Source organism: Drosophila biarmipes, chromosome X (genome assembly GCF_025231255.1).
Source record: "Drosophila biarmipes strain raj3 chromosome X, RU_DBia_V1.1, whole genome shotgun sequence".
Classification (NCBI taxonomy): Eukaryota; Metazoa; Arthropoda; class Insecta; order Diptera; family Drosophilidae; genus Drosophila; species Drosophila biarmipes.
Genome location: NC_066611.1, coordinates 5,097,257 through 5,124,915, shown reverse-complemented (window position 1 = coordinate 5,124,915; position 27,659 = coordinate 5,097,257). Strand labels below are relative to the sequence as shown.

The 27,659-nt window shown below is 43.4% G+C and overlaps 2 protein-coding genes across 10 annotated transcripts in view; one reads left to right on the top strand and one right to left on the bottom strand.

Moving 5' to 3' along the window:
- Positions 1 to 11,143, bottom strand: part of LOC108033061 (MAGUK p55 subfamily member 7) — a 63,988-nt gene extending 52,845 nt beyond the window's left edge. For all 5 annotated transcript variants that reach the window (XM_017107210.3, XM_017107212.3, XM_017107214.3 and 2 more), the window contains exons 1-3: positions 11,005 to 11,143; positions 856 to 1,038; positions 698 to 755 (exon numbers count right to left, since the gene is read on the bottom strand). In XM_017107210.3, coding sequence (XP_016962699.3) covers positions 698 to 755; positions 856 to 1,038; positions 11,005 to 11,091 — 328 coding nt within the window. In that variant the 5' untranslated portion in view covers positions 11,092 to 11,143. The remainder of the gene's footprint in view (positions 1 to 697; positions 756 to 855; positions 1,039 to 11,004) is intronic.
- Positions 11,144 to 16,255: 5,112 nt separating this feature from the next.
- On the top strand, positions 16,256 to 26,170 carry LOC108033097 (mitogen-activated protein kinase kinase kinase). Of its 5 annotated transcripts, XM_017107296.1 has the most exons (11): positions 16,256 to 16,585; positions 16,703 to 17,120; positions 17,188 to 17,840; positions 17,912 to 18,078; positions 18,141 to 18,316; positions 18,546 to 18,566; positions 18,856 to 19,032; positions 19,093 to 19,207; positions 23,418 to 23,856; positions 24,010 to 24,437; positions 24,506 to 26,170. In XM_017107296.1, the coding sequence occupies exons 2-11, from the start codon at positions 16,851 to 16,853 to the stop codon at positions 25,441 to 25,443; spliced, it is 3,384 nt and encodes a 1,127-aa protein (XP_016962785.1). In that variant the 5' UTR covers positions 16,256 to 16,585; positions 16,703 to 16,850; the 3' UTR covers positions 25,444 to 26,170. The 5 variants fall into 5 exon arrangements, with proteins under 5 accessions (XP_016962785.1, XP_016962783.1, XP_050740843.1 ...); XM_017107294.2 differs by lacking the exons at positions 23,418 to 23,856; positions 24,010 to 24,437; positions 24,506 to 26,170 and adding an exon at positions 19,785 to 22,822 and having other exon boundaries at positions 16,256 to 16,446; XM_050884886.1 differs by lacking the exons at positions 23,418 to 23,856; positions 24,010 to 24,437; positions 24,506 to 26,170 and adding an exon at positions 19,785 to 22,822 and having other exon boundaries at positions 16,716 to 17,120.
- Positions 26,171 to 27,659: the final 1,489 nt, after the last annotated feature.

Here is a 27,659-nt window from a genome sequence, read left to right as displayed (position 1 = left end):
AATAATACATAGTGCATACCAACTACCTGACCATAGGATCTCCTAGTTATACTTCGAAAAATGTCTTTAATACGACATTTTAATTGTTTATGTGTGCTTATAAAACATATATAATATAATAATAATAAAATTAAAAAAAAGAAAATATTACCAAAGACAGTTGCATATCTAGTAATCCATGCCAAAGAGCTCTATATTTTTGTGATTATCAGATAGAAGCGTAATCCCAATACACCCCAAGATCCTGCGACTCCAGGGTATGCAAATACAAATGCCAAAAAAGCAAGAGAGAGGGCCTCCCTCTAAAGAGAGCGCGATCGAGTTAGACAGTTACTAAATGAAATGCGAGAGCAGAGTTCCCAATCAGACAGTTAGCTTCAACTTGTTGTTTTACCTGGGCTGCAGTGGCTCTCAAACAGCACAGGTGATCGTGCGATTAGAGGTTTTGGAGCCACAGAGATTAGCTTGATAACCGGCTATTAATTGATTGGCAGTGAGTGTCAAACTCTCAAGCCCTTGGATAATTATGCCACAACTGCTTTAAATTAATTTCTTTTGGCAAGATCAATACATATATTATAAAGACATAATATAAATTCAATTAATAAGTTAATTAATATTCCATTTATATTTGCCCCAATCCTTTGATTGAAGGCCCTTAGAACACCACATATTATAAGATAGACATCCAACTTACCCAGTCGCGAGTCATTCTTCTTTCGCACACGCAGACAGATGGTGCAGGACTTGATGCACTGCAGGAAAAGTGTGCGGATCGGAAAGAAGAAACATAGGGAAATTAGTTAGCATGTGTCAGGATGGTCTGCCTCCAGTTAAAGGACTTAGCATCCGTACGTCGTGTATGTGCCGAATGACCTCCGTGCGCGATATATTCTCCAGGGTCAGGCCATTGACCTCGAGTATCTCATCGCCCACTTCCAGATTATCGCGATCGGGCGGTGAGCCGTATAGTTTAATTTTACCCTCCACATTCTCGACGAGTATGATGACATAGCCCGATAGTTCGACAACTTGTTGCTGCAACGACAAAGGATAAGGGGTGATTTTTAAAAACGATTTAATAAGAGTGCCACATGTCGTATGCTTAATAAAAGCTGTGATACAATACAAGAATGATTTCTTTACTATAAATTTAAAATGGATATATTGTTGCTTCTACTTAAGATATTTTTACCAAGCCACTATGTCGTGTAGCTCCTTATATACATGTAAGTAATGTACTCAAGGCAACACGGCGTATGCTTAATATGCTTAATAATAGAATTTCCTGATTTGGCTAAACTAAGATTGGAAAACCTTAAAGACGGAGATTATTTTGTACTAAAATATTGGTGGTTGGGCTGCCAAAATGCTTGTAAAGGTTTGTGGCCTAATTTCCTATCTATTGACATTAAAGCCTGAAAATTTATCATTTTTTAAATTTTTTAAAAAGAAAAAAAGTTAGAAAAAATATGAAAATTTATAAAATAAATCAATTTTGCTTTATTTGATTGAGATCGTTAGCAACGATAGTAAGCTGCCCAAAACAGTCGTCCTTTTTGTTGTTCGCCTTTATCTGGCTGAACTACGATTAAAAAATCAAGGAAAAAAGGAAATTTTTCAATTATTTCATGCGCCCAAAACTTGTCCTTAATTTGCAATGCCGAACTACTTCATTTGTGACTTATTTAATAGTAACTTTCACTAAACCTCAGCTCCTTATACAATTTTGAATAATCACATCCTTTGCACCACACGGCGTACGCTTAATGCCAAACGACTCCCTTCGCTCACAAAATATTTACAAAGTCTCTCGCAAATGTCTCGCATAAAGTCATTTTCATAAATGCTGCCTAAATAGCAGGAACAACTTATTTATGCTGCGGGCTGTGGGTGGCGCTACTACTAAACAAAGTGAAAAAAAAATAAAACAAAAAATCAAATTAATTACACAAAAGGATGAAGGACACAGGCAAAACACAGCAGCCGGGCTGGAAGAGCAAACAATCCAACTTCAGTTCAAATACCCCACTCCGGCGAGTGTGGGAAGTTTTGGTCATTATTGCTTGGGCTGGCTCCTTATGTTAATTACAACAAATTATGCTCATGCGGCAATTGCGAGGGTTCTGCTTTCCCCTTTCCCCTTTTTCCATTCGCCTTTCGCCACACGCCAAGCTACCAGCTCCCAGCTCCCAGCTCCTAGCTCCTAACAACCCAAGCAAGCCCACATATCCTTGAAAGCGCCACCCAGCCCCAGCCACCCCACCGAGCACCGCCCACGCCCTCAAGCGTGTAATCAGTAGGCAGCAGGCCATTTGGTGGGTGGTTCTGCATAGGTGGGTTGCCAGCAGTTTGAGAGTCACCCCATTCGAAAGCCATTAATACGTTTAGTTATACCATATTGTATCTAAAAAATGAAAATAATAATTACAACTTCTATACATTTATTTGTAAAATAACAAAAATATATAAGCAAATTATAAAATGGTAGGGAGTCAAACCTGCATAGTTGGTATTGCCAGCAGTTTGAGAGTCACCTTGGCTATAAGGTCCATTCGACTCCATTAATGCGTTTGGTAGCATGCTGTACCATATGAAAAAACAATACAATTTTGAATATAATAACGAAAAACGGTAAGGAAATGAACAAATGCTGTGTGGGGTACATACAGTTTGACAATCACAGGGGATCTATGCGAAAGTCATTTATGGGCTCAGAAAAAGTTTGGCAGCTTACCTTATCAAAAATAAATAACATATGTAAAACCAAAACCTCAAAATACAAGAATATTATAAAGTTATTGCCTAGATATTTAAACCAAACGAAAATTGTCCAATTTGTGCCAAAAAAGAATCCTTTTGTTTTGTGGTCAAAAATAGGAAAATATAAGTTTCTCTCCCAGTATCAAGTCAATTTAAGTGGCATTTAGAGACGACAGGCAACATGTCTAAGCTAATAAATTTTAAAACAGTCACCCTGGAAATAAGGTCCATTCAAACGCCATTAGTCCGTTTAGAGAAAGTTTGGCCGGCGTGGAACTACCATCTCGAAACAACAACTGCATTCAAAAATTGTTTACCAGAACCCCAGAACCTTGTTCAGTTTTCGCCGAGAATAATATGCCCTTGTTTTGTGGTGAACAGTACAAAAATACGTTTGTAAAAATAGCAATTTAAGTGGCACTTAGTGCCGACAGGCCACATTCCTAAGCTTATAAATTTTTAAAAATTCCCTCAGTGGCGCCTCTCACCTTCCACAAAATCCTCGGAATAATTCATTTGCTGTCCCATTTAATTCGGGCAGCTTGGGCGAGGTGCATCCACAGCTATTTAAATATGCTCTAAGTTCATTTCACACAAAAATCCGAAATGGAAGCGACACAAAGAGAGCTGCAACAATGCCAATAGCAATAACAATGGCAGCAACGATGCAGGCCACAGAATACAAACCGAAAATTGGCAAAAAGCACTTGAGAAACATTTAAGCCTGGGCCCTCAAACCAGAAAATAAAAAGCAAAAATACCCGACACGACAGGCTGACTGTTGAGATAAATATAAATATACAACAAGAAAGATATTTGTAGAGAACAGAGCGCAGAGATCTGCAAAAGAGTGCCTAATTACAAAACAAAAGTACAAAGTAAATGAAAAAAGAAATAATTCGACTTTATTGGGTCACAAAAGTGAATAAGCAGGCGTTGGTGTGGGCGTGGCAGTGTGGCAGAAACAAGCATTGTTGCAAGCGCAGGTCGACAATAGAAAAGGCAACCGCAGCAGCACATAGAAAAATATTCTCTTCAATTTTTCAGGGTAAAATTGCACATTTCTTATTTATTTACCTTAAAAAACAATATTAGGCATTCATCAAAGATACTTTTCCAACACTTTTTGCAAAGCTCACAACGTATTCCAGGGTTATACAATTTATAAGCTGAAAATTCATTTAAAAACAGCTTCTTCTTCATGTTTCCAACACTTTTTTCAATGAATCTTTGAGAGCTTACTTTACACTTGTTTAGTATTTTAAGAAGATATTCTTTGTAGGCATTCGAAACAATAACGTTTTGTCTTTTATTTGTGTGAGTAATTTGCAAGTAAAAAAGTGGGGGAATTTAAAGCAAAACATGCCATATTTTTTTCGAATATGATAACAGCCACCCCTGATTTTCGCAGTGCAACGGGAACAGCAAACGGGCGACGGGCAAAACACTCGACTGGAAGTGAACTCGAGTTGAGCTGGCAAACGGCCAAAAAGGACACACAAAGGCGGAATGTCCTAGGCCAGGTGCTAAAGGGCCAAAAGCATCCGCACACAAAGCGGCGAATAAACAGGAAGACAACTCGTCGCTGCAGCTGGTGGGCCGAGCGCGACCAAACGGGCCAAAAAGCCGGGAGTGGGCGAACGGCAATGGCAAATGGCAGGAATATCCACTGCTCCAGCCTCATATTTCACGCCTCTTTCGTGTTCGCGTCACTCCTCTGGCTTTTAAATAAACACATATATTTTCTGCGGATTAACGTGGCAAAAAGTCGGACCAATTGATGAACCACCGAGCCACCGTTTGCCAGGACGCGATGGCAAAAAGCAGAAAAAAACTGGGAAAACAGAGGCACGGGGAAAATGGGGAAAAGCAGAAGGAAAATAACGAATACCTAACTTAAGCTCCATAATTATTGGCGCTTCAACGCCGGATGCAGCGACATTACACATAAAGGCAGTCCCTCTAAGTACACCATAGGTCGGGAATATAGTAGCTATAAATGGTAATAAAAAAATTACTAAAATTGAGACTGGTATTTGTTGAACCTCTGAAAACCTCTTTTGAAATATTTCGTATTATAAAGAGAGCAATTGAAATCTACAGCGTCTTGAATCCACTTAAACCTGATTAAAAAATTATAATATATGAAGCTTCTTACAACTTATTTTTTGATTTTCTAGCCTTTTTTCTAAAGAAAATATTGGTATATTTTATGCCACTCGCCTTTAATATTAAGAGCTAGAGCTCGAAACAATTTTAAGTGATTTAAAACATTCATAAAAAATAAATGCAATAAGCCATTTGAAAATTAAATACTTTTATCTATGATGTTAAATATGATACTTCTCATCCATTCTACACAAGGTTTTAAAGTGATTTAAATATTTGAAAAATGATTAGCACCTAAACAAATTTAATATTTAAAGCTTGGGTTGGAAAAGGCTTTAGATGATTTTAAATATTTCAAAATATGGAAAAATGCAAAAAACCATTTCAAATACTTATACTTATAATATAAATAGTTTTTTTGGAAATGATTTTCTTCTGCTATTAATACTACCATCTTAACTTTTGTTTACTATGTGTTTGGGGGTGCATGAAGTCGAAAGCTGGCTGAAGGAAACTGACGAGGGCAACTGGCGACATAGACAAACTGGGGCACTTGAGCGGCAGCAACAGCAGCTGTGGCAGTACCGCTCCACCCCCTGGGCCCCCGCCCCCTCGTAGCCACCTCTTGCACCCCCAACAGTCCCCCCGTCCGCTCTCACCAACACTTTGTCGCACTCGAATGAAAAATGACAGCAATTACGCTTAAATTATGCGTTTGTTTTCATATGAGCGTCCTTGTCAGTTGTTCTTGTTGTTGTACTTGAAGCTCATTTCACACATAGACACATGGCAAGTACACCACACACACACACAAATATACATATATATATAGAAAGTCTAGGCGACAAGTTTTTCCCAGTCCCTTTCCGCGACTTTTCCCTTCGCCCCATCTTTCATTCTGTCGTTCATTGTCTCTGCTTTTCACTTTTTTTTGCCTGGGAAATGCCCTGGAAACTGCACCGAAATTCAGTGGAGCGTGATTCGATGGCGAAATATATATGAATTGAATGAGTTACAAACTTTGGGAAAAGAAAAACTGATTTCCCGATAGCATACCTTTCTGGGTTGATTGCACTAAAGGAATGAAGGAATCAAGACAAGTCAAAGCAAGGGCAACATAAACAACTTTTTGATTTGTTTTCCAACACTGATTGTAATTATAAGTTTATGGCAACACAGCTGAGGTATAATCTATAGAACCAGATTAGATATTCAAATACGAATTTGGATTTTCAGTAAGTTGTGTGCGTAGACAACTGAATGTACACAGTACACAGTACACTCTCAGTTAGTTTATCAACACTTAAATTTTTGAAGAGCTACATACAGGGTGTGGTCTATTTATACGTCTGCTTAGTTAGTCAACACTGTTAGTTTGCACAATAATGTTTTCCATACCATAGTGACGAAAACTACCAAGAAAGCAGAGCGTAAATTAAATCGTTTACCAAAACTTATTCCTCTTAGAAGAGCATTCCGAATTCCCTGTGATCTTGCTTAATTCTCCATTCGCTCCGCTTCTTTGCGCTTGACTGCTAATGACAAAGCCAAGAACAAAACCAGAAACGAAAAAGGAAAAAGCTGAAAAAAACGTGGAAAGCAAACAGAGACCAGAGAAGGATGCGCCACCGAAAAAGGGAAGAAAGCAGCAGCTTGGGGGTGGAGAAAGGCAGAAGGCGAGAGCAAGAACAAAGCACTTGACTTGTCATTTTTGACATATAAATGGCGAAACAAATCTTTGGATATTGTTTTAAATGGTGCACACAAGCACATACGTGCGCTTGAATGTGGGCACATACACATCTACACAGGCGGCTAATAAGTGTTGCAAAGGGGCGGAATTTTTCGTGAAGCATGTGAAGGCGGCTTGAATGAATATTCCGCTTTCTGGGGGAATTCCTCCCAACGGGGTTATGGTTATGCAACAAAGTAACACAAATGATACGCACAATTGTGGCTATTGTTAATGTTATTATTGTTGTTGTTGGTGCTCTGGCTCCTCGCCCTGTTAAAGCTGTATATTTTCGAGCATATGTCTTATGATGGAGCAGTCCTTTTGGGGATTCGTGGGCCGCTGGGGGAGGGGGTGTTTGCAGGGTATAGAGTGGTCCAGCACATGCGCAATTGCAGGCACCGCAATCAGACACTCACCAACACACACGCATGTGCGTTTCTTTATGGCCCCCAAACCACCCAGCCCCACAGCCTCACGCTTTTTTCCTCCTTTTTCTGCGGCTCTGAATTAAAGGCAATACAACAACGGCGGGAACAACAAAAAAAGGACACACACACGCCACTTAATGAAGCAAAATGTTTCATACTTTTCATTCTTCTGCATCATTTCACAACCACACCCCCACTAATAGGAGAATCCCATTGCCATTGGCCATCATATGATGGAAGTTATTTGAAAATTTCATGGCAATTCATGTAAAAAACTTTCTTTGACAGCCGCAGAAAGTAGCTGGCAGCAAGAATACGGGCGAAAGCAGCGAAAGCAGCATACATTTTACGACCACAGGGGCAAAAGTGACTGATGGACCACGCGGCGTATGCGTTATGCAGGGATTTTAATACCAATCTCATCATATCACATTGCCCTCCCGTGGCCAACCTTAAAACTTATCCCAATACAGCTTTAAAGCCATTCGAATTTAAGGAAGCACAAGTGGCAAAAAGGGCTAAAAAAGGAACATCAGAATTTAATTAAATCATGTGCCAGTCTTCGCAAGATACAAAAAAGGGAACTACACAATAGAAATTCTGGGAAAAACAATTCAAAGGAAGTGTAAATTGAAAGCAGAAAAAATGAATTCTCAGCAGGGAGAGAAACTAATCAAATGAGAAAAACAAGATAAAAGCCATTCAAAGGGGCGAGCAAACTGCATTATTAGGGAAAAGGGAGTTAATTTCCCTTGAAAACGAATGCAGGTTTAAAGTCAAGGCCTTAAAGCCTCGGCTCCGATGCGGTAGTTGTTTTCTATATTTTTCCCGAGAAAGCCTGACGCAAGCAAACACCTATAAAAAGATGCATTTCCACGAAACGTTCAGAAAGGCAGCTTAACAGGAAATGCATTAACCAAGAATTGACATCGGGCAAAGCAAACTTTGTATGAAAAGCTATTTTTGAATTATCAACGAAGCAAAAAGTAGCATTTAAAATGTTTTATTTAAAGAAATTTATAGAAACGGAAGGTGTTGCCTGGAAAATGTAATAATAATGACTGCGTGGGTGTGCAAAAAGACAGAATTGACCAAATAAATGAAAACAACGATACAACATTCATAAAAATAGATGTTTCTTTAAAAACTCAAAAAACTAAAGGGCATAAAGAGGCAAAATTTAAGCAGAATCTGTATCTTCTGCAACTGAAACAAGTGAGGCCTGTGACCAGGGAGGCACACAGGTGGGATGCCCATTTCACTCCTTACACTCGCCATTATCCTTGCACTTAGGAAACGGGCAGCAATAAAAATTCTTTTCCGAAAAAAGCATTGCCTACTTTTTTGGGCCTCCCAAAGTGCCAACTGAACACGGCGGAAATATGCGAAAACCAGGACGCCGGGGGAAAGGACTCTCCGCCCGATGGACGATGACGATGACAGTAATGAAACACGGTGATTTTCACTGCATTTTTTCCCTGAAAACAACGGCACACAACCAGCCAGGCAAGAAAGAGACCTCCTTTTGCAGAGCAAATAGCAACTGAAAATGCGTCCGGCACATTCTGAAAATCGAGACCTACAATTACCCACAGCACCAGCTACACAGAGACTGAAAACTACCAGCTACTGTCCCTAAACATATGAAAATATTTGTTTTATTTTCCTATTTAGAATATTGAATTTTGGCAAACAAGTGTGAATTATATTGTAAATACTTTGAAAACGTTCTTATCATAAATGTAAATGCGAGAAAAAAATAATAAAAGTATAAATTTCTCTTGAAATCCCTCTGAAAAGGTAATATTGTATAAATATAAAAATATTACTATATCTATAACTGATAGAGTAAGCCCAGAATATACTTTCTTATAATTTAACTACTCTTTTATATTTAGGTATAACAGATAGGATTTATTCTTGGAGAGTCTTCTTCATGTTTACAATATGTTTTCCTTAAATAAATATAATAAAAAGTACTAACTATAAATATTATTAAGTTTAAATTTAAAATAAATTAAGTGATATACAGGGAATATATGATGAGTTTTAGATTTAGAAAAATCGTGTAGGATTTTATTCGCACCCTTTTTGGGATCTCTCAAAATTAGAAATTGGTTAATACAGAAGTGATTTATTTTTCATATTGAAAATATATGCTCTTCTAATAAAATAAATATATTTAGTATATGTATTTTCAAAATTTATTGTTGAAAACTAAATAAAGTGATGTAGAAAAATGATATAATAATATAATATATAATTTTGCATAAAGAAATAACATAAAGGATTCATTTTGGTACCTTTTTAGGGATCCCTCTCATAAATGGACTTTGATAATACTCATAGATATGTGCTTCATTTAAGTCCAAAAAATGTAAACCTTAAATAAATGTAATTAGTAAAACGAACGATAAGTACTATACAAATAATATACCTACAATCTTGTATATAGAAATAACAGATGGGTTTCTTTTGGTGCCTTTTAGGGGCCCTCTTAAAACTAGTACTCAACCCAAGTATGTGTTTGCTTTAGAGTTCACCATATCATAATATCAGCTGTTTAAATGTGTATTTAAGTGTGAAAGCATTTACATTTTTTCCGAGCCCGAGCACACGGGCGTGCACATGTGCGTTTGCAGGGCCGCGAGTGTCTGTGTGTAATAGCCCAAAACGGCAATGTTTAATTAAAAACGATAAAGGACACAACGCCGGCAATGGGCAATGCAAATAAGAGAGTGAATGGAAGGGCAGGGGTGGTGCTGTCGGGGGGCCTCGGGGGGCTGCATTCATCAGACGTCGCTCGATTGACAAGCGGCGGATGCAGCGTGTACCCCAGTTACATTTATGTTTCCCAGGACCCTCTACCACCCCCAAACAGCCCCCGCCCCCCACATTTTCTTAGCCACCCACGCACACGCCAAGCAAATTGAAAGCGGAAATGTGCCCCCTCCCACACCGCCGCCCATGTGACCAGCATGAGGAAGCGAACTGACAAATAAAATTTCACTCCAACTGAAAGCCATTTTTGCCATGGGGAATTCGAAATTCGAAGTGCACGAATACGGATGCGAATCTTGGGGATGCGTTTGAGGTCGTGCTGACAGGCGGACGGGGCCAATATTTATAATTGCAGTCAATAAACATTGCATAATTGTAATGGCCCTCGGTTCGGCCGAGGCAGAGGTAGAAACCAATTCAATTTGATCCTGGGCCCGGGACAAACAAGGATACAAAGGAAAGCCAGGCCAGTTGGCCGGGCACACAGGCAATATGACATTTTTAATGCCAGAAAATTGTTGCGCAACATAATTTACTCGAGCTGACATTTACCAAACGAATCCTCTCCGTGCCAGCAAATAAAATATGAAGTCTCTTGTTGTGTTAAGTGCCAAGTGTCCCACAGTTAAGGTTTTAATTATTGTTATTGTATGCTGCCTGTCTGCCAAGGTAAATATAAAGTAATGGCTTATTTTTATGTTACAGATCGTAATTAAATCGATAAAGTTAAGGGTTTTGGACGGGCGGTATGAGAATCAAACCGTGTAAAAACATTTTTAAAGTTGAAAACAGTTTCCGAGTTGGAATGCCATTTCAAAAACGACAATAGTCTCCAAAATTGTATACCAAACTCCGAAATACTGTTTAAATTCTTTTAAATGGTGAGCACCAGTAATTAAATTAAAATTTGATATTTTGAAACATAATAACATAATTTGTATAATAACATAAATATGCAATATAGTAGCCTAAAAAGGAAATGACATAGATACATTTTAATGTAGTAACCTACATAAGGAATTGAACCCAACTTATGAAAAAATCTACCAAATTGTAATTTCTATATTTCAGTTACCTATTTAAGGAACTGAACCAATAAGAGCTATAGATGCCTAGAGTTTTAGCTAAATTTCTTCTTTATTTTTCTTCTATTTTCTTATGAACCAGGTTTTTTTCGAGTGCACTCACCTTGCCCTGGGACGAGGAGATCGTTGAGGCCGACGGCGTGCCCGAGGATTGTGCGCTTAAATTGGAGCGGCTGCTGTTCGCTTGCATCGCGCAAGGCAGGGGCGCCACTTCAACGGGGGCTCCTGTTCGCCCTTATCCGGATCCGGTTCCTGTTCCTGTTCCTGCTCCTGCTCCTGTTTCTCTACCTCAGCAGCAAATCCAATCCCAACTGGCATCAAAGGCTCGACCCATGCACCTGTTGGCGGCTCCTGGCAAAGGGAGGTGGAGAAGGACTCGGACTCGGATTTGGATTTGGATTCGGAATCGGAATCGGATGTGGAGACGGAGTTGCAGACGGAACCCAAGCCCGGGACGCACTGATGCTCATTGCTCCTGCAGTCCAATCGAGTCAGATCGAAAGCATATCGTCTTTGGATTACACTTAGGTAAAATAGATTATCGTTGATTATTACGCTCTAAGTCGAATAGTTCCGCGGTAAGACTTGATGTTCTGGAAGGAAAATATATGCAAAATGATTGGTATAATACAAACAAAATAGCAATGGGGTTTTTTGGAAATATTTAATGTGTTATTAAGTATATGTCGAGTGGTTGTAGATCATTCATTTAAGTTTCAGAAATAATATAAGATTATTCATGACTCGTGTTTATAATCTTAATTTATAAATAGATTAATTCGTATATTTCTAGGGACGTTCTTTTTTAGGGTATTTGTACTTCGATTGCTCTTTTTATGCTCGACTTTGTCTGGAATAAAATTCTTCCTCTTTCTGCTACTGAAGACCGGCAGCGCAGCAGCAGCGCTAACGGTTCAGTAATACCCAGAAATAGGGCTAGGTCATCCACATCGTGCAACCACCCACACTCCAAAAAATAAAATAAAAGGAATAAATAAATACACAGAGAGAAGCAGAATATGTAGAACAACTAAAAATAGGCTATTGTTCTTTCAAAGTTTAAAAGGTGCTTATTGATAATGATACAGTTACCCCTCGAAAAGTATAAAAGAAACGAAAAGAGTATTTTGACTGAGCAATTTTATTCTTAAAATTTTTAAAATTTTAAAAATTGAAGTTTTGAATCCCCCTAGAAATGTGTCTAAAAGTATGCTGTAAAAAATGGACACTGTCCCTAAGCATTCATTCTTTTGATTGTGGTTCAATTCTGGCATATTTTGGAGTTTTCAAACCTCCAAGTGCCTTAACTAAAACTCATGGCCTACTTTTGGGCGGCTCATTCAGAGATTTCCACTTGGTAGTGGTTGAAAACGAGTTGAATTTAAAACACGACCGCTTTCCCCGTGTAAAGTACAATGAATGCTTTGCATGGACAAGGACAAAAGCGAATGCAGAGCAGAAGCATCCTTTGGATGGCCAAAAAGGGTGCTGCAGTCACGCCCATCGAAAAAGGGGCGACAGCATTTCCATGCCAAGGGCAGTTTGGAGCACCCCATTACCAGCAGCCGTGCTCCCCCGAAATCCGCCCACCACCCCCTGGTTTTTGCCACTTTCGCAGCGTTTTTTGGATCCCAAAGCCCAAGCCCAAGCACATTTTGCGGCGCAGACATAACCTCAACTTCTTGCGCGCTGCTTACCACGCTGCCGGCGTCGCAGTCGGCGTCGCGGTTACCAGCGGCAGCGCAGTGGCAGAGGCAGGGCAGCCATTTTAGAGGCCAGGCAACAGCTTTACATGGATTTATGTCTATATATATGTGTGTATGTGCCTGTATGTGAATGTGTTTGCCTTTGTGTAGGAGAGTGTGTGTGTGTGTGTGGAGGCAGCCATCCGATTTTCCCCCGATTTTTCTTTTGGCAAAGGCGAAAATAGTGTCAAGGAAACTATTGGAAGGCGGTAAAGAAATTAAATAATAGATTAAATAAGCCGTAGGTCAGAAGGACTTAAGTCCTACTAATTTTAGACTAAGATATTATAGTTAACCAGGGGATAACTGCAGGTATTTCATATCAGATGGTTGGGAGTTTAGACAGCTCTTAAATCGGAAACCCATCTCTTTTTTGAAATCAAATAAGGCAAATTCAAAGGAATTTAAGAGTTTATTTATAGGCTCTAAGATACGCCCTATCCTCTAATAATCCTCCAAATATTATATTAAATATAAGTATTAATGACTTATTTAAACCCCGTCTTACCTCAGTTTCATTCAGTGTTAAGCTGCAGTTTGATGATTTCCCTCCGCTTGATTAGTGATTATTTATTTATGTGTTTATTAAACTTAATTACTTGATCTATTTTGGCTTCTTTTTGTGCGTTTCGTTTGCCTTAAAACTAGCTTTTGAATTCTTTACTTTGTATTTGGGTTTTGTATTTCTTGTGCGCTTGGGACGCTTTTCGCATCATCGGCTGTTTTACATTTTTGCCTTGGCTTTTTGCATTTTTCCTCCTTTTTTTTGTATTTTAGCCAGGGATTAAAGAACGGCAAAAAAAAGTTACCAAAAAAACAACAAGAAAATAGCGACACACACACGCGCGCAAAATCACACCCACACGCGCGCACACACACACACACACACTGACAAACGCGCACGCGGCGGAGAAAAAAATATTGAGAATTTTTTTTTGGGACAGCGGCAAAAATATTTTTGTGCGTAAGATATTGTATATTTTTTTTGTCGCACTGCGGCCTTGCTAAATTATTTTTGGGCGTTTTTCGCAGATTTTTTCTAAACGATTTTCTAAGCAGGAGTTCTATTTTTTGACAGGCTTCTATTGTGTGTGATTAGTTGCGTTTGCCGTATTTTTAGCCCGTTCCGGAGGATTTATTACGTGCAGTCCGCCCGTGCGCTGCGCACGCCCGCGTCTGCCGCCGATTTGGAATTGCCACGACGTTGCGTTGAAATGTTGCGCGTAACTGAGTGGCCCAGCCTCTGTCGGGGCTGCTGCTGCTGCCACTGCCACTGCCACTGCCACAGCCTCAGTCTCAGCCGCTGCGGATTCGGATTCGGATTCGGATGCGGATGCTCTCCTCTCCGTGCCGCTCTCCTCTCCGTGCCGCTCTCCTCTCCTCGCCGGACGAAGCGTGGCCCAGCGGTACACAGGTCCTGGCCCGTAGTGTCCTGCGCCGCTCTGTTCCAGGCTCCGGATCCGGCTCCGGCAAAGGCTGCGACTACGACTACGGCTGCAGATATAGCGCTATATCAGGCATCAGCCCGGTTTGGTTCGGCTCAGCTGCCAGCGAGCACGAGTGCCGAGGCACAGTGGACACTAAATATTGTTTTGAATATTTTTCACAAGAAATACATTTTTTTTTATAACTTACTTTCCATTTCTCCCTTACACATAAAGCATTTTTAAGATAAGTCAGTTTTGCAACTTCATTTTAAGATGCATTTAGGTTTTCAATCTTTATAAAATCTCTTAAAAACAACATAAAACCAACAAACCATACATTTAATCATGTTCGATTGCAGCAACAAATTTTAAGCATTTTTGAAAAAGAATGTTGCCCACTATTTTTTGACATATGTATAATAAGAGTAATAAAAAGAATTTATTTCATTCTAGAGGAAAATATTTAACTTTTTCTTTTGAGAATAAAACTTTTTCAGTTCAATTTAATAATCACAAGAAGTTAGTTTAGTTATTTAAATGAAAATGCCAGAAAATAATTTTTAAGTATTTTCTGTAATTTTCATTTAAGTATGATCGCCTTCTTCTTGTAATTAAAAAATACTAAACCATTTTAGCCCATTTCTAGTTCAACTAATAAAACATATGTTTTATACTGAACCATTTAAGCTTGTATATGCATTTAGCTAAATAAAAAACGTTTTAAAATAATATATACTTTTCAGTTCAATTAGAAAACAATATTTTTTTAAAATTTCAATCTGTTGGCATTTGCCTAATTTACAGTCATTTCAAAATAACAATCCATAGGGGATTTGAACCTCTACTGATTTAGTCAGCAAATTTCTGCGGACGCAGCCCACTGTGCGATGCCGACGCTGGACCAAAAGGATGAGCGGCAGAGCAGAGCAGCAGCCGAGCGGACGCGAGCGCAGCCGAAAGGACTCCCCCAGCTTTTGGGAGGGGAGGGGCCGGAGGGGGCGGTGTTGGCTGATTTACAAAACACATGGCACGGAATAGACCGACCTAACAGCGCCCACCACCCACCACCCACGCAAGGGCGCGTGTTGGGCGCCCGACGAGAATCACAGTCGCCGAAAGCAGAATGGAAGAGAGCCAGTGGCGCAGGGGCATGGTGTGCAGGGGGGTGTACTGTGCGGGGAAGGGGACACACAGGATACACAGCGTTCCGTTCCGCGATGCAACAGCAACATCATCAGGCCGTATCCTCGTCGGCAAAACAGCAAAGCAGCACAACAGCCACAGCAAGAGCGGCGGCAGCAGCTGTAAGCCCCCTTCCACGGACTCCCTGCTCCTCTGCAAAAACATGCGCAGCACGGAATCGCTAAAAATCAAAACGGAAAACATATGACAGTGACACTTCATTTGAAACGTGATTTTAAATAATTACTTTATATTCTAATAAAGTTAAATTCAGTTGAATCGTAGGTTCTGGATAATAAGAGACATTTGCATTAAAATGTGAGGGTTTCAAGGTTAAAATTTAAAACTGCTTGTATAGCTTTAGGCTTTAGCTTACTTAGGTTGACTTTACATAATGAATAATTATTTAATAACAAATTTATTTGAAACAATCAGATCAGTTAGATTTAAATTCATATTTAAATTCAATGTAATATATCGATTGTTTTACAAGTTGGTCGAAATTAACGGTACCGATAGTAACTTATCGATCGGCGATCATAAATATACATTTTTTTAAAAGAGGCTTTGTTTTCTTATCTTATACTTTTTGGTTTTTTATTTCTGTTTATGGCACTTAAATTTCTTTCGTGTGCTAAGTAATAATTATTAATAAATTTATCGAAAACGTAGATACCAGCCCTGAAAAGTATTTTCAAATACCAAAAAGACATGTTTTAGCCAACACTGCTACGCTGGTATTTTTTAGTATAAATCGGAAGGGAACTAGTTCCAAATTCCGTAGCCAGTTCATGTAACCCTTGTGAAATGAACCCAAAAAAGCCAAACTTATGCCTTACGTTAAACAAAACTTACTAAACTATTTAGGGAGAGATGCTATAAGACATTGGCAACTAAAAATATGCCCACCAACTGGAACCATCGTGCAAAGCGGAACCAGCAAACAAACCAGTTCCGTTGGCTGGGTCCAAAGAGCAGTTCAATGAAACTAGTTCCCATTCACAGCAGTGCAGCCCTGGTCATTTTTTTTTAATACATATATGTTTTAAAAACATATGCGGAATCGCGAAGATAAAGCGAATTTAACCGATTGCCAAGGATCAAGGATAAGGCGAAGTAACGCGCGACGCTGACGGCGACAGCGACGCTGACTGCGACGCCGACTGCGACAGAGCGACCGAGGCGATAATGGTGTGCACTGCGTGTGTGTGTGTTTTGTATCGTGTTGTCTGATTGTGTGCCGTTGTTGTTGTTGTTTTGCGTGTGGCCAAACGGACGGACAGTGGGACGAAACGGCGGACAGTGGGCCACACTCGCGACATCCTTGCCAGTAAGTCGACCCCACCCCCGAGCCACCCGCCTCACAACTAGTATTACTAAACCCATTCGCTGTCTCTTCCTCTTCCTCCTCTTCTTCCCTGCGTTTTTATCTCCCTTTCGCACACAGCGAAACACAATAGCAAGTTAACAAAAAAGGGGGGAGAAAAACAAAAACAAAGAGGTGCGGAGTGTCCATGTCGCCAAAAGCGGGCCTTTGATGCCCCCGCAGGACTCCCGAGGACGACGACGACGACGACGACTGGCGGACCAGGACCATGCTGCCCATCAGCGAGTTGCAGCAGCAGCAGCAGCAGCGGCAGTTGGAGCAACTGCATCACCAGCAGATACCAGAGATCCCAATTCCAGATCTGGAGCAAGTGGAGCCCCAGGTGGGCGATGGCAGCCTGTGGACGGCCCTCTACGACTACGAGGCCCAGGGCGAGGATGAGCTGACCCTGCGGCGCGGCGAAATCGTGGTCGTCCTGTCCACGGACAGCGAAGTCTCCGGCGATGTGGGCTGGTGGACGGGCAAGATCGGGGATAAGGTAATGCCACACCACACCATCCTGCCCAATGAAACGCTCCCAAACTGAGCCCCCATTTGCTCCACAGGTCGGCGTCTTCCCCAAGGACTTTGTCACCGACGAGGACCCACTGCAACTGAACGTCTCCTCCGCCATTGGCGACATCCAGCCGCACGAGATCGAGTACAATGAGCTGGAAATCAAGGAGGTCATCGGCTCGGGTGGCTTCTGCAAGGTCCATCGCGGCTACTACGATGGCGAGGAGGTGGCCATCAAGATTGCCCATCAGACGGGCGAGGATGACATGCAACGGATGCGAGACAATGTGCTGCAGGAGGCCAAACTGTTCTGGGCCCTTAAGCACGAGAATATAGCCGCCCTGCGTGGCGTTTGCCTGAACACCAAGCTCTGCCTGGTGATGGAGTACGCCCGTGGCGGCAGCCTTAACCGCATCCTGGCTGGCAAGATACCGCCCGATGTCCTGGTCAACTGGGCCATTCAAATAGCCAGGGGCATGAACTATCTGCACAACGAGGCGCCCATGTCGATCATACACCGCGACCTCAAGTCCTCCAATGTCCTCATCTACGAGGCCATCGAGGGTAATCATCTGCAGCAGAAGACGCTCAAGATCACGGACTTCGGCTTGGCCAGGGAGATGTACAACACGCAAAGGATGAGCGCGGCGGGCACGTACGCCTGGATGCCACCGGAGGTCATCAGCGTCAGCACCTACTCCAAGTAAGTCATATCCTTCGAAGGAGATCTGTAGGAGGATGTCTAAGAACTAAATCAAACGTCACATCTTCCAGATCCTCTGATGTCTGGAGCTATGGTGTCTTGCTGTGGGAATTGATTACGGGCGAGACGCCGTACAAGGGCTTCGATCCCTTGTCCGTGGCCTATGGCGTGGCTGTCAACACGCTGACCTTGCCCATACCAAAAACCTGCCCAGAGACCTGGGGAGCCCTGATGAAAAGTGAGTAATGCAGCCAATGTTTGAGTTTCCCCATGTGACTCTCGCACAAAACCAATCCACAGGCTGCTGGCAAACGGATCCACACAAGCGACCTGGTTTCAAGGAGATACTCAAGCAACTGGAGAGCATCGCCTGCTCCAAGTTCACCCTGACGCCTCAGGAATCCTTTCACTACATGCAGGAGTGCTGGAAGAAGGAGATCGCCGAAGTGCTCCACGACTTGCGCGAAAAAGAAAAGGTACTATTAGGCTGGAAGATACCCATCGAACCGGCAAACACCAACTCCTCTTCCTGTTAGAGTTGCTCTAGATCGTTTCTAGATCGTTCTTTGTTGGCCCTAAGCCGCTCTTCAGTTGTTTTTCTATCATTCCATTCTCACCCACTTGGTCTTTAATGAAATTCTAATAATTTGGTGTATACTTTCTCTCCAAAAACAAAACGAAAATTAACCTGTAATCGAAAAAAAGCGTTTCCAAACCATCGAAGAGGTAAGCGCGTCCAACAGGTTTCTCTCTGCCCGCCATTTGCGTTTTAGTTGCGTTGCGTTTCGTTCTGTTCTGTTACTTTAAGTTACTTTTACGTTATCCCACCCTAAGTTATCCTTTTGATTGGCTGGATAACCACCCAGAATAGCCCACCACTCAAGCCAACTGCTGCATGGTTTCTAGTTCCTAGTTAAAGCTATTTTGTAGCACCTGTCTCCCCTCAAGTACAGACCAAGCTTAACCCCTCACTAACCCGTCACGTTCCGCCATGTTATCCCTTTAACCCCGCCAGGAATTGCGCAACAAGGAGGAGCAGCTGCTCAGGGTGCAGAACGAGCAGCGCGAGAAGGCGACCCTCTTGAAGATCCAGGAGCAGATCCTGCGCGAACGCGAAATGGTGCTGATAGAAAGGGAACTGGTCATGATGCAGCCAGTGCCCTCGAAGCGCAAGCCCAAGAAGGGCAAGAAGGTAAGTCTTTACCCAACATTGAAGGTTTTTGAAGGTCTACTAATTGTTTATTATCTACAGAACAAACCACTGCAGATATCGCTGCCCACGGGTTTCAGGCACACCATTACGGCCGTACGCGACAAGGCGGAGCAGCCGGGATCACCTTCCTTCTCCGGCCTGCGCATAGTGGCACGTAAGTAGTACATCTTACGGACGGGGCTGCCCAAAGATCTGATAAGTTTGGGGTGAAAACATCACTTGATTAGATGCCAAAGCTGCGGATTATCAGATCGTACAATTTACTATAATGAAATGCCACAATCTTAGGATGACTAGCTGTTCAGTGAATTCCCATTCTAAATCGGAAATGGCACCTTCTCCAGGAAAATGATTAATGTTTATTTTGGTGGAACCCACTCGATAAAAAGGGATTATTTTTTTAGCTTTCTGAAACGCACTTTACCTCAAATAAGTTTCCATTTAGCATTCGGTGCACCATGCGCGTCTTATAGATAAGATTAGGCATCCCGAGGCCTGAGATTATTTAGGAGCGGGCTCGTCATGCCGCCGGAATGCACGGTTCACCGTATCAGTAGCCCAAAATACGATTACTGAACTACTATGTACATGCGGATTTTTGCATACTTTTGTTATCTATCTTGATTTCTTTACATTTGATTGATTTTCCTTTCTGTTTTTTGTTTTATTTTTCCTATTTTTACCTCTTATGTTGCGTATTGTTTGGATGACCTTTGCGGGGTGAAAATCAGTGACCGATGGGCACAAGGGCAAGACGTGGGGCCCGTCGACCATGCACCAGCGGGAGCGATCCCTGCTGCCCTCGCAGCTGGGCGGCGGTCAGCCGGAGTGGCCCGCCCAGACCTCGACCCACTCCTCGTTCAGCAAGAGTGCTCCGAATCTGGACAAGAAGCAGCAGCAGCAGCAGCAGAACCAGCAACAGGTGGCCTCGCTGACGCCGCCGCCGGGTTTGGGGAATTTGGGTGGAAGTGGAGGAGGATTGAGAGGAGAAGGTGGAGGAGGGGGCCTGACATCGGCCACGCCTCTGTTGTACACAGGTATACCCTATTTAATAACGTGCCCCAACAACAACATTGGCCATTGTAAAGCCATCACCACCACCACCATCACAACCACCACCACCAACAACAACAACAGCATCTCCGCCAACAACAACAACCAGCTAAATAATAATAGTACTACTAGTAATAGCAATAACAATAACAGTCAAACTAACCCGACCTCCCAAACGAACACCATAGTCGTCCTGCAAAACGGCAGGAGTAGCTCCAACAGCAGCACCAGCCAGTCGCCAGCCAAGATGTACCATCGGGCCAGGAGTCAGGAGTACGGATTGGATCATCCGCACGCCTATCAGCCGGCCCCGCTCTATGTGGTCACGGATGACAGCTCGGAAACGGACACGGTGGCCAGTCCCACCGGTTGCTTTCCCTTCCTGAAGTCCGGCAACAACTCCTCCGCTTCGCATCAGGCCAGTGGAGGCGGCTTGCACTTGCATCGCTTTGGCGGTAGTCTGGGCAACAGTCCCGCCGTCGGGAGGAAGAAGCATTCGCTGGACAGCAGTGGCCCGCATCCGCCTCCAATCGGCGGCAATAGCCTGGCACTGCCCCTGACCCAATTAACGCTGCCATCGGAAGATAACAATACGTACGACCATGCCTTCTATCGCGATGTGATCAAGAAGGTGTCCATGGCCAGCATCGAGAGGGTGAACTCCAAGTCCAGTGGTGACCTGACCATGTACAACTCCAGCACGCGACTGACGACGCCCCGGGATTGCGATGATGCGGAGGAGGCCTTCGAGGGTGGGCGCTTTCAGCGTAATTTCTCGGGATCGCAGTTTCCGCGCCACTGCTTCTTCACCAGGCAGGAGGGCGAAGTGGATGTGGAGGTGGAGGAGGCGGAGGTGGACTCACTGGACGCGGACAACGAAGATGAGAGTCAACCAGTCATCAGCCAGATGCGCCAGAACTCCACCACGTCGCGCAAGAGCTCGGTGACCTTCCAGAGCGTTAGTTTCGAGGAGCCCGCCTCCGTGCACACGCCACCGACGACTGCCAGATCGGATCTGTACACGTCCAGTGCCTCCATTAGCTTCGCCACCTACCGCTCCGCCTCGCCGTCGCTGTCCTCGTCCTCCACAACGGCATCCGCCTCCGCATCGATCGCCTCGTCCGGTGGCGAGATGATCCAGGGTGAGGCCTGGGCGGCCCGTCGCATGGTCAATGTCCAGCCACATTCCGATGTCATCAAGATGAACGAGGACCTGCGGGCCGTGGAGCAGCGTCAGCACAGCAAGAACCAAAAGAAGCAGCGACCCAAGCACATCACCAAATCCAAGTCTGTCGAGGCGCCAGACGAGGGGCAGCATCCCCACCTCCACAATCAGGATAATCCCCAGCACCACCACCAGCATCATCACCATCACTCCAAGTTCCGCTCGCTGCTAAACCTCTTCACGCGTTCGCGCAAAAAGTACAGCAAGCTGGCCGAGCACAACCTGATGGGCGGATCCGATTTCAGTGCCATCGATCCGTACCAAAGTAGTAGTCGCTCCCTGAAGCGCAAGGACAAGAAGCCGCAGACGCAGTCCTGCGAGCAACTGGAGCGATGCTGATGCATCGGCGAGCATCGGAGTGTACAAAGGGGAGTTGGAGCTGTGCTGCTGTTGGAGAACCGCCTAGTTAGCTCATTGTTTTATATTAAAACTCTAGACTAAGTCAGACGCAAACAGATAGAGAAAAGAAGGAGAAAGCCAGACGACAGAAGGAGACTTCCTCTGAGGATTAGCCATAGCTAATGTGTCAAAACAGGAGGACTTAGGTTCCCAAACCCCGTCTAACGAAATCACTAAACAACCAAACAAATCAAAACAGAACTCCCTTTACCGCGAAAGGCACTTCAACATAATAACCGAATTGTTCCTAACGAATGCAATATGCAAAATCTACAACTACAAACAAGGTTTCTTAATTAGTCCAGTGATTTTTGTCAGGGAAAGTACCTAAAAATTGCGAAACGATACAGAAAGGGCGAAAATTGATGAACTAAACGGATAGACTAACGCTGTTCATACGTAGACATCCAAAAAAAGGAAACGAAAACACTTGCATGGGCCAATGGCAAAATATTCAACTAAACCATATACATTAATGTGTAACAATTGGATTAACATTAAGTAAATCACATTGCTATCTTTATACCGATGCGTATAGGCGTCTTTACATTGCATTACACACCCATCTTAGTTGAACTAAGTTTTAATTGTTTAGGAACTCCACTTTTTTCGTGTCTCGCGAGGAGCCTTCTCTTCCCCTTGTCTATGTAAGAGATTTTTCCAAATTTTCATCGCCCTCCGCATTTGCGGACCCATGGGACCCTAATTCTTAATTTGATATTCAACTTCTTTGGTATTTTGAGCACAGTTTTATTTACATTTATTACGCAATCGGGTTTTCCAATTAATTTATTTATGATTTCTTAAAAAAAGCACACATGAGTAATACGCGCAAAAAAACCTGTGATCAAAAAACGATGATGGAAAAAATGAAATGATAATTTTTTTGTATTATTTTTATGAAAATTTTCAATTGTATATTTATATTCATTTTACGATTTGTTCATTTTACGTTTACTGCTCGATTCGATTTGTACTTTGTATATTGATGTATTTTCCATTTTGGGGCCAAGCCAACCCAAAAAAAAAAACAAAAATAAAAGAACCAATACTTAGAAACATAAAGCCGACAATAAAACCAACTATAGAGAATCTGCCGACCAGTTTTGATTGTTTGCCAACTCTAAAAGCACAGAGAAAAACCCAATTGACCATATTACATTCATTGTTTTAAGATCCCAATGAAAGTATTTTAAAGTGAATTCCTAAAACAAAAGAATTATGATAAATTTATAATATAATATGATATATGATACAATATGACAATATGATATGATATGACATTATATGATATGATATTATATGATATGATATAATATGATATGATATAATATGATATAATATAATATGATATAGTATGATATGATATGATATATGATGATCACCTATATTGTGTAAGAATACTTTCGAATCTTAAGTGTCAATAATAGATATTGTCTTGGATTTTCTCTGTGCTCAAGAATAATCCCCTTTCGGACCGAGAGACACACCATTAAACAGACCTACAGAGACTCCTGGTATGCGGTGGCTAAACCTTGGTATTGCCTGCGGTTATTATCCAACTACTTGTACCCCCTCCGAACACCCGACTACCGACCAAATCCCAGCTACCGATCCCCAAGCCAGAGCCATATTCCGTAACTCAATCATGTCTCATATCCGCCTTGGAATGCTGCCGACCATCCAGGATACCAGGGTAATAGCAGCAAGATGGACGACTGGCGAGCGGGGGCCACCAGCATGCCGATAATGTCGCCGTCGCCGTATCTGCTCAGCCGCTTCACCAGCAACGTGCCGCTGCCCACGCTCTACGCCGGCGACTCCGCCCGGAAGCCGAAGCTCTCGGTGATCGAGCTGCTGCTCTACAACATGGCCTCCCTGCTGGCCGGAGTGGCGGCTGGATACGATGTCCGGATGTCGAACGTGTCGCCAGTGCATCCCACGTTGCTGAGCGAGGTGCCCGCCCTGAAGGCGGCGCCCAAAGCAGCGGCCACAGTTGCGGAGGAGGAGGAGCCTCGTGAGGAGCAGATCCTGGCACTGGAGGTGGATGCGCCACTCAAACAGCAGGAGGGCGAACGGCAGGATCAACGGGAAAGCACTCCCCGGAAGATGACCAACCAGACGAGGTGAGTGCACTCCTAGCTTACGATGCACTGCATCAGCCAAAACCCAAAACGAGAATTCTTCAGGATTCACGTGTTTATTTATATTTAGCACTAGATTAAGCTCTTACCTTTAATTGTATTTTTCTAATATAACATTTTATATTGAACCCACAGGTTTGGCGGCATGGAAGCACCGGTCAGCAAATCCCAGCCCACATCCCTGGCGAGACGAATTGGGGGCAGTCAACCTTATTACACGCCCGTTCAGCGGACACCACAGCACCAGCTGCACCACCAGCAACAGCACCACCACCAGCCACAGGCAGTTCCATCTGCTATTCCAACCACAGTGGCGGCCTCTCAGCCACCAGCCGGCGTCGGAGTCGGTGCACTTTATGCCGGTAACCAGCCACCGACGCCATCGCCACGCCGGAAGCTGAGCAACAGCAGCTTTGGCAACCCCAATCCCCAACCGGAAGCGTTCGAGGAGTTCCGTGTGGGCGGTGGCATCGGTCCACCGCCACTTTATGCGCCAGCGGATTACCTGAGAAACGGACCGAGTTACTCCAACGATGGGGGAAACTACCGGAATGGCTATTTTGGTAGGCCAACAAAAAATAATAATGTTTCTCAAATGAGTTCTCTAATCCCTGCTTCTTGTTCCCTTTAGGTTCCAACTACTTCCCATACCGGCCGGAGTTGAACTACAGCTACGAGCGGGACTGCAAGTCGTATCCGGACTACTCCTACGACTACAACCATCGGCTACCTGACTACTACGACTACCAGTATGAGGCGCCAATGGTGCCCGTGCCCGTTCCCGTGACCGTTCCCTGTCCGGTCAGCCAGACGCGCACGCCGCCACCCCGGGTGCCCCAAATGGGCGTAAGTGCGGCCGGACACCGACGCACTCCCTCGACCGTTTCGAATAACTCAAATGTTCTGCTCGAGCACGAAGAGCTGCTTTGCTATGACTACAACAATCTGAACCTGAATGCGGACTATGAGAGGGAACGGGAGCGGGAACGAGAACGAGAACGGGAGCAAGTGCCTCCGCCCACGAAGCAGGAGCTGTATGCCGGCTCACCCAAGCTGCTGAACCGCCTGATCCACAGTCCCTTGCCGATGACTAAGAGCAAGTATGCCACGGCGGCGGTAACGCGACCAGCCAGCCTGCCCTTCGAGCAGCACGCCCTCTCGCTGGGCTACCAGCAGCCGACCACAGTGGGATCGGTGGGGACTTCGCTACCACCACCCTTGGCTGGCCAATCCAAGCTGCGCAGCTCGCTGAAGAAGTACAACGGTGGGAATGCAGGCAATGGCTCCACATCCTCGCAGCAGGGCACACCCACCAACCCCACGCCGCCGGATTCGCTGACCAGTGATGATAGCTCGTATTTGAGTGCCAAAGAGGGTTCCATTGGCTCCCAGCATAGCCGGGTTCGCTTCAGCCCGGAGGCCTACTTGGATGCCAATCCGCTGCCCACACTCGGACGCCGGATGACGGCTCCGGCGATGCAGTTGCCACATCAACAGCAGCAGCAGCAGAGGCGCCAGCGACAGGCTTCCAGTGGCAGCACGCCATCGCCATCGGCCTCATCCTCCTAGCAGACGCGTCTGGCGCTGACCTTGCAGTTGGCGCGGAGTCCAGGAGCGGACATCGGAACCGGAGGAGGGGCAGCTGGCCTGGCGCTGCATCAGCAGCGGGTTCCCTATCGATGGTACTCGGGAGCCCGGCGATCGCGATCGGCCCACTACGAGTACCGCCTGTGAGAGAGCAGGACAGGCGTATGCAGGCAAGCGAAAAAGAAAGGGACGGCCTTTGAACCTGGACGAGATCGGAGGAGCAGAAGAAGGAGAAGTGGAGTAGCTGGAAAATCTTTATAAAGGAGGAAGCTTACCTCAAAAAAAAGAGAATAGCATCCCCAAAAGCAGTAAGCTGACAAAGAAATCCAAAAGATACCAGGAAAAGCCATAAAAATCATAATCAGAGCAATACCTCATTGATAGAGGAGCAGTCAGCTGGTAAAAAGCATTCATCTAAAAAGTTAAACAAGCAATTAAGGAATAACTAAACACTAAAGCTGCAGAAAACTTACAAAAGCCACAGTCGCAAGACTCCAGAGAAATAAAATGGTTTTCAGGAAGTACATATGTCAAAGGGATGCCAGGAAAAAACCAGCAACCTCACATCAAATCAAGCGAATGCAATTCTAAATATTATAGGATCTCGCAGAATTCTAAATCAAAGCAGCGTATACCCACTGTCTGTATATAAAAGTAGTTGCCAAGTTGTTCACACCCAAGAAATATATCAAATTCGATGTTAATATTAGCCAACAGATAGACAGGAAAACATATAGACGGGGTATTCCTAAGGCGTCTGGAGATTTTTGGAGACCTCTTCTTGTTCCGACAGCGAACTCAACTCCTTGGAGCTTCCGAATCTCCAGGAGTTTTGGGAAGAACCCCTGGTAAACACACCCATAGTTACACATGTGCAACCCCCGACTTGAGCGATTTGCCTTAAAAGTAGAGTGAAGACTTCACTAGTTTTGCCTGATGCCGGATTCCAAAACAAAAAATACACTCATCCTAACGAATCCCAATCCCTTGTATAAGAGTAACGACGATTCAACTGATGAACAAATAGTTGGATATAGCTAATATACTCCCATTTACTGTGTATGATATACATATATATACATATTTATGAAGACGAAGCTCTTCAGTTGCGTTCTCCGATTCAGATTAAGTGCAGCCAGCTAGCAAGCCATCAACAACAGCAAAAACAATAATAACTAATAAAACTTTGTAATTCCGAGGACACCACATCCCAATCAAGACACACGCCAGCCGTAAGCTCCATTTTTAAGTCTGAAAAAATGTTTATATATTAATATATATTTATAGACACCTAGATATAGACCGATATAGACGCGTTAACCCAAACCACTAGCTCTGAATTGAATACCAGTATAACTCGATCGATTTACAAGTACTTATAATGGATATATTCGAGTATATATATACATTTATGTATGAAACACTTATATAGTATATAACGAAGCATATTGCTGCTGTTTTTTCCAAATATGAATACATAGCTATGGTAATGATATAGTGGCGATGAATTTGACTACCTTTACATATATACGCCACAAACATAGATACTTCTACTAAATGCTTATTATGTAACCGATTATGTAATCATGTTTATGTTCGCGGTGTTTTCGGAAATATCTTGAGATTTGAAGCGGCTTCTTACAACACTACACAACACTACACCAACCGGATTGTAACATTTCGGGGTTTTCCAACACTTGTACTTTAAAATATTTCCTCAAAAACTATTGCTTTCGTTTGTGAATCTCAAGATATTTGGAAAGCACCCCGAACAATGTGTAATCTGATCGCAGCATGCACAAATAGCTTTCTTCGACCTTCGAGGAGGAGTTCAGTTACCAATTTAGTTACTCGACCTGTTTGCCACTCGAGCAAACACGAACTCTAGGCCATAGCATTTTATTTGGGCGGGAGGCAGGCGAGTCCTCCGCCGCCCAACCTCATGCATATATTTACCAATTAATAACTATAATTTAGACAAATTGTTGTTTATGCTCACACAAAGCCGAAGTTAACCAAAAATAGGAACCGATTGAGTCCGATTGACCAGCAACTGAAACAGAAACAGAATCAAAGCAATACAGCCACGCATCTGCCCAAAAGTTAACCCCTAACATTTACCATTCACCCACTAGCTTAATTGCATTCGCCTGCATTATTTATTAATTAGAGGAGGGCTCGAGTTCTTAAGTTTATTT

Coding starts and splice junctions, on each gene's coding strand:
- LOC108033097 (XM_017107294.2), top strand. CDS start 16,851: ATGCTGCCCATCAGCGAGTTGCAGCAGCAGCAGCAGCAGCGGCAGTTG. Junction 17,121..17,187: donor CGGGCAAGATCGGGGATAAG/GTAATGCCACAC, acceptor TTTGCTCCACAG/GTCGGCGTCTTCCCCAAGGA. Junction 18,567..18,855: donor GTTTCCAAACCATCGAAGAG/GTAAGCGCGTCC, acceptor TAACCCCGCCAG/GAATTGCGCAACAAGGAGGA.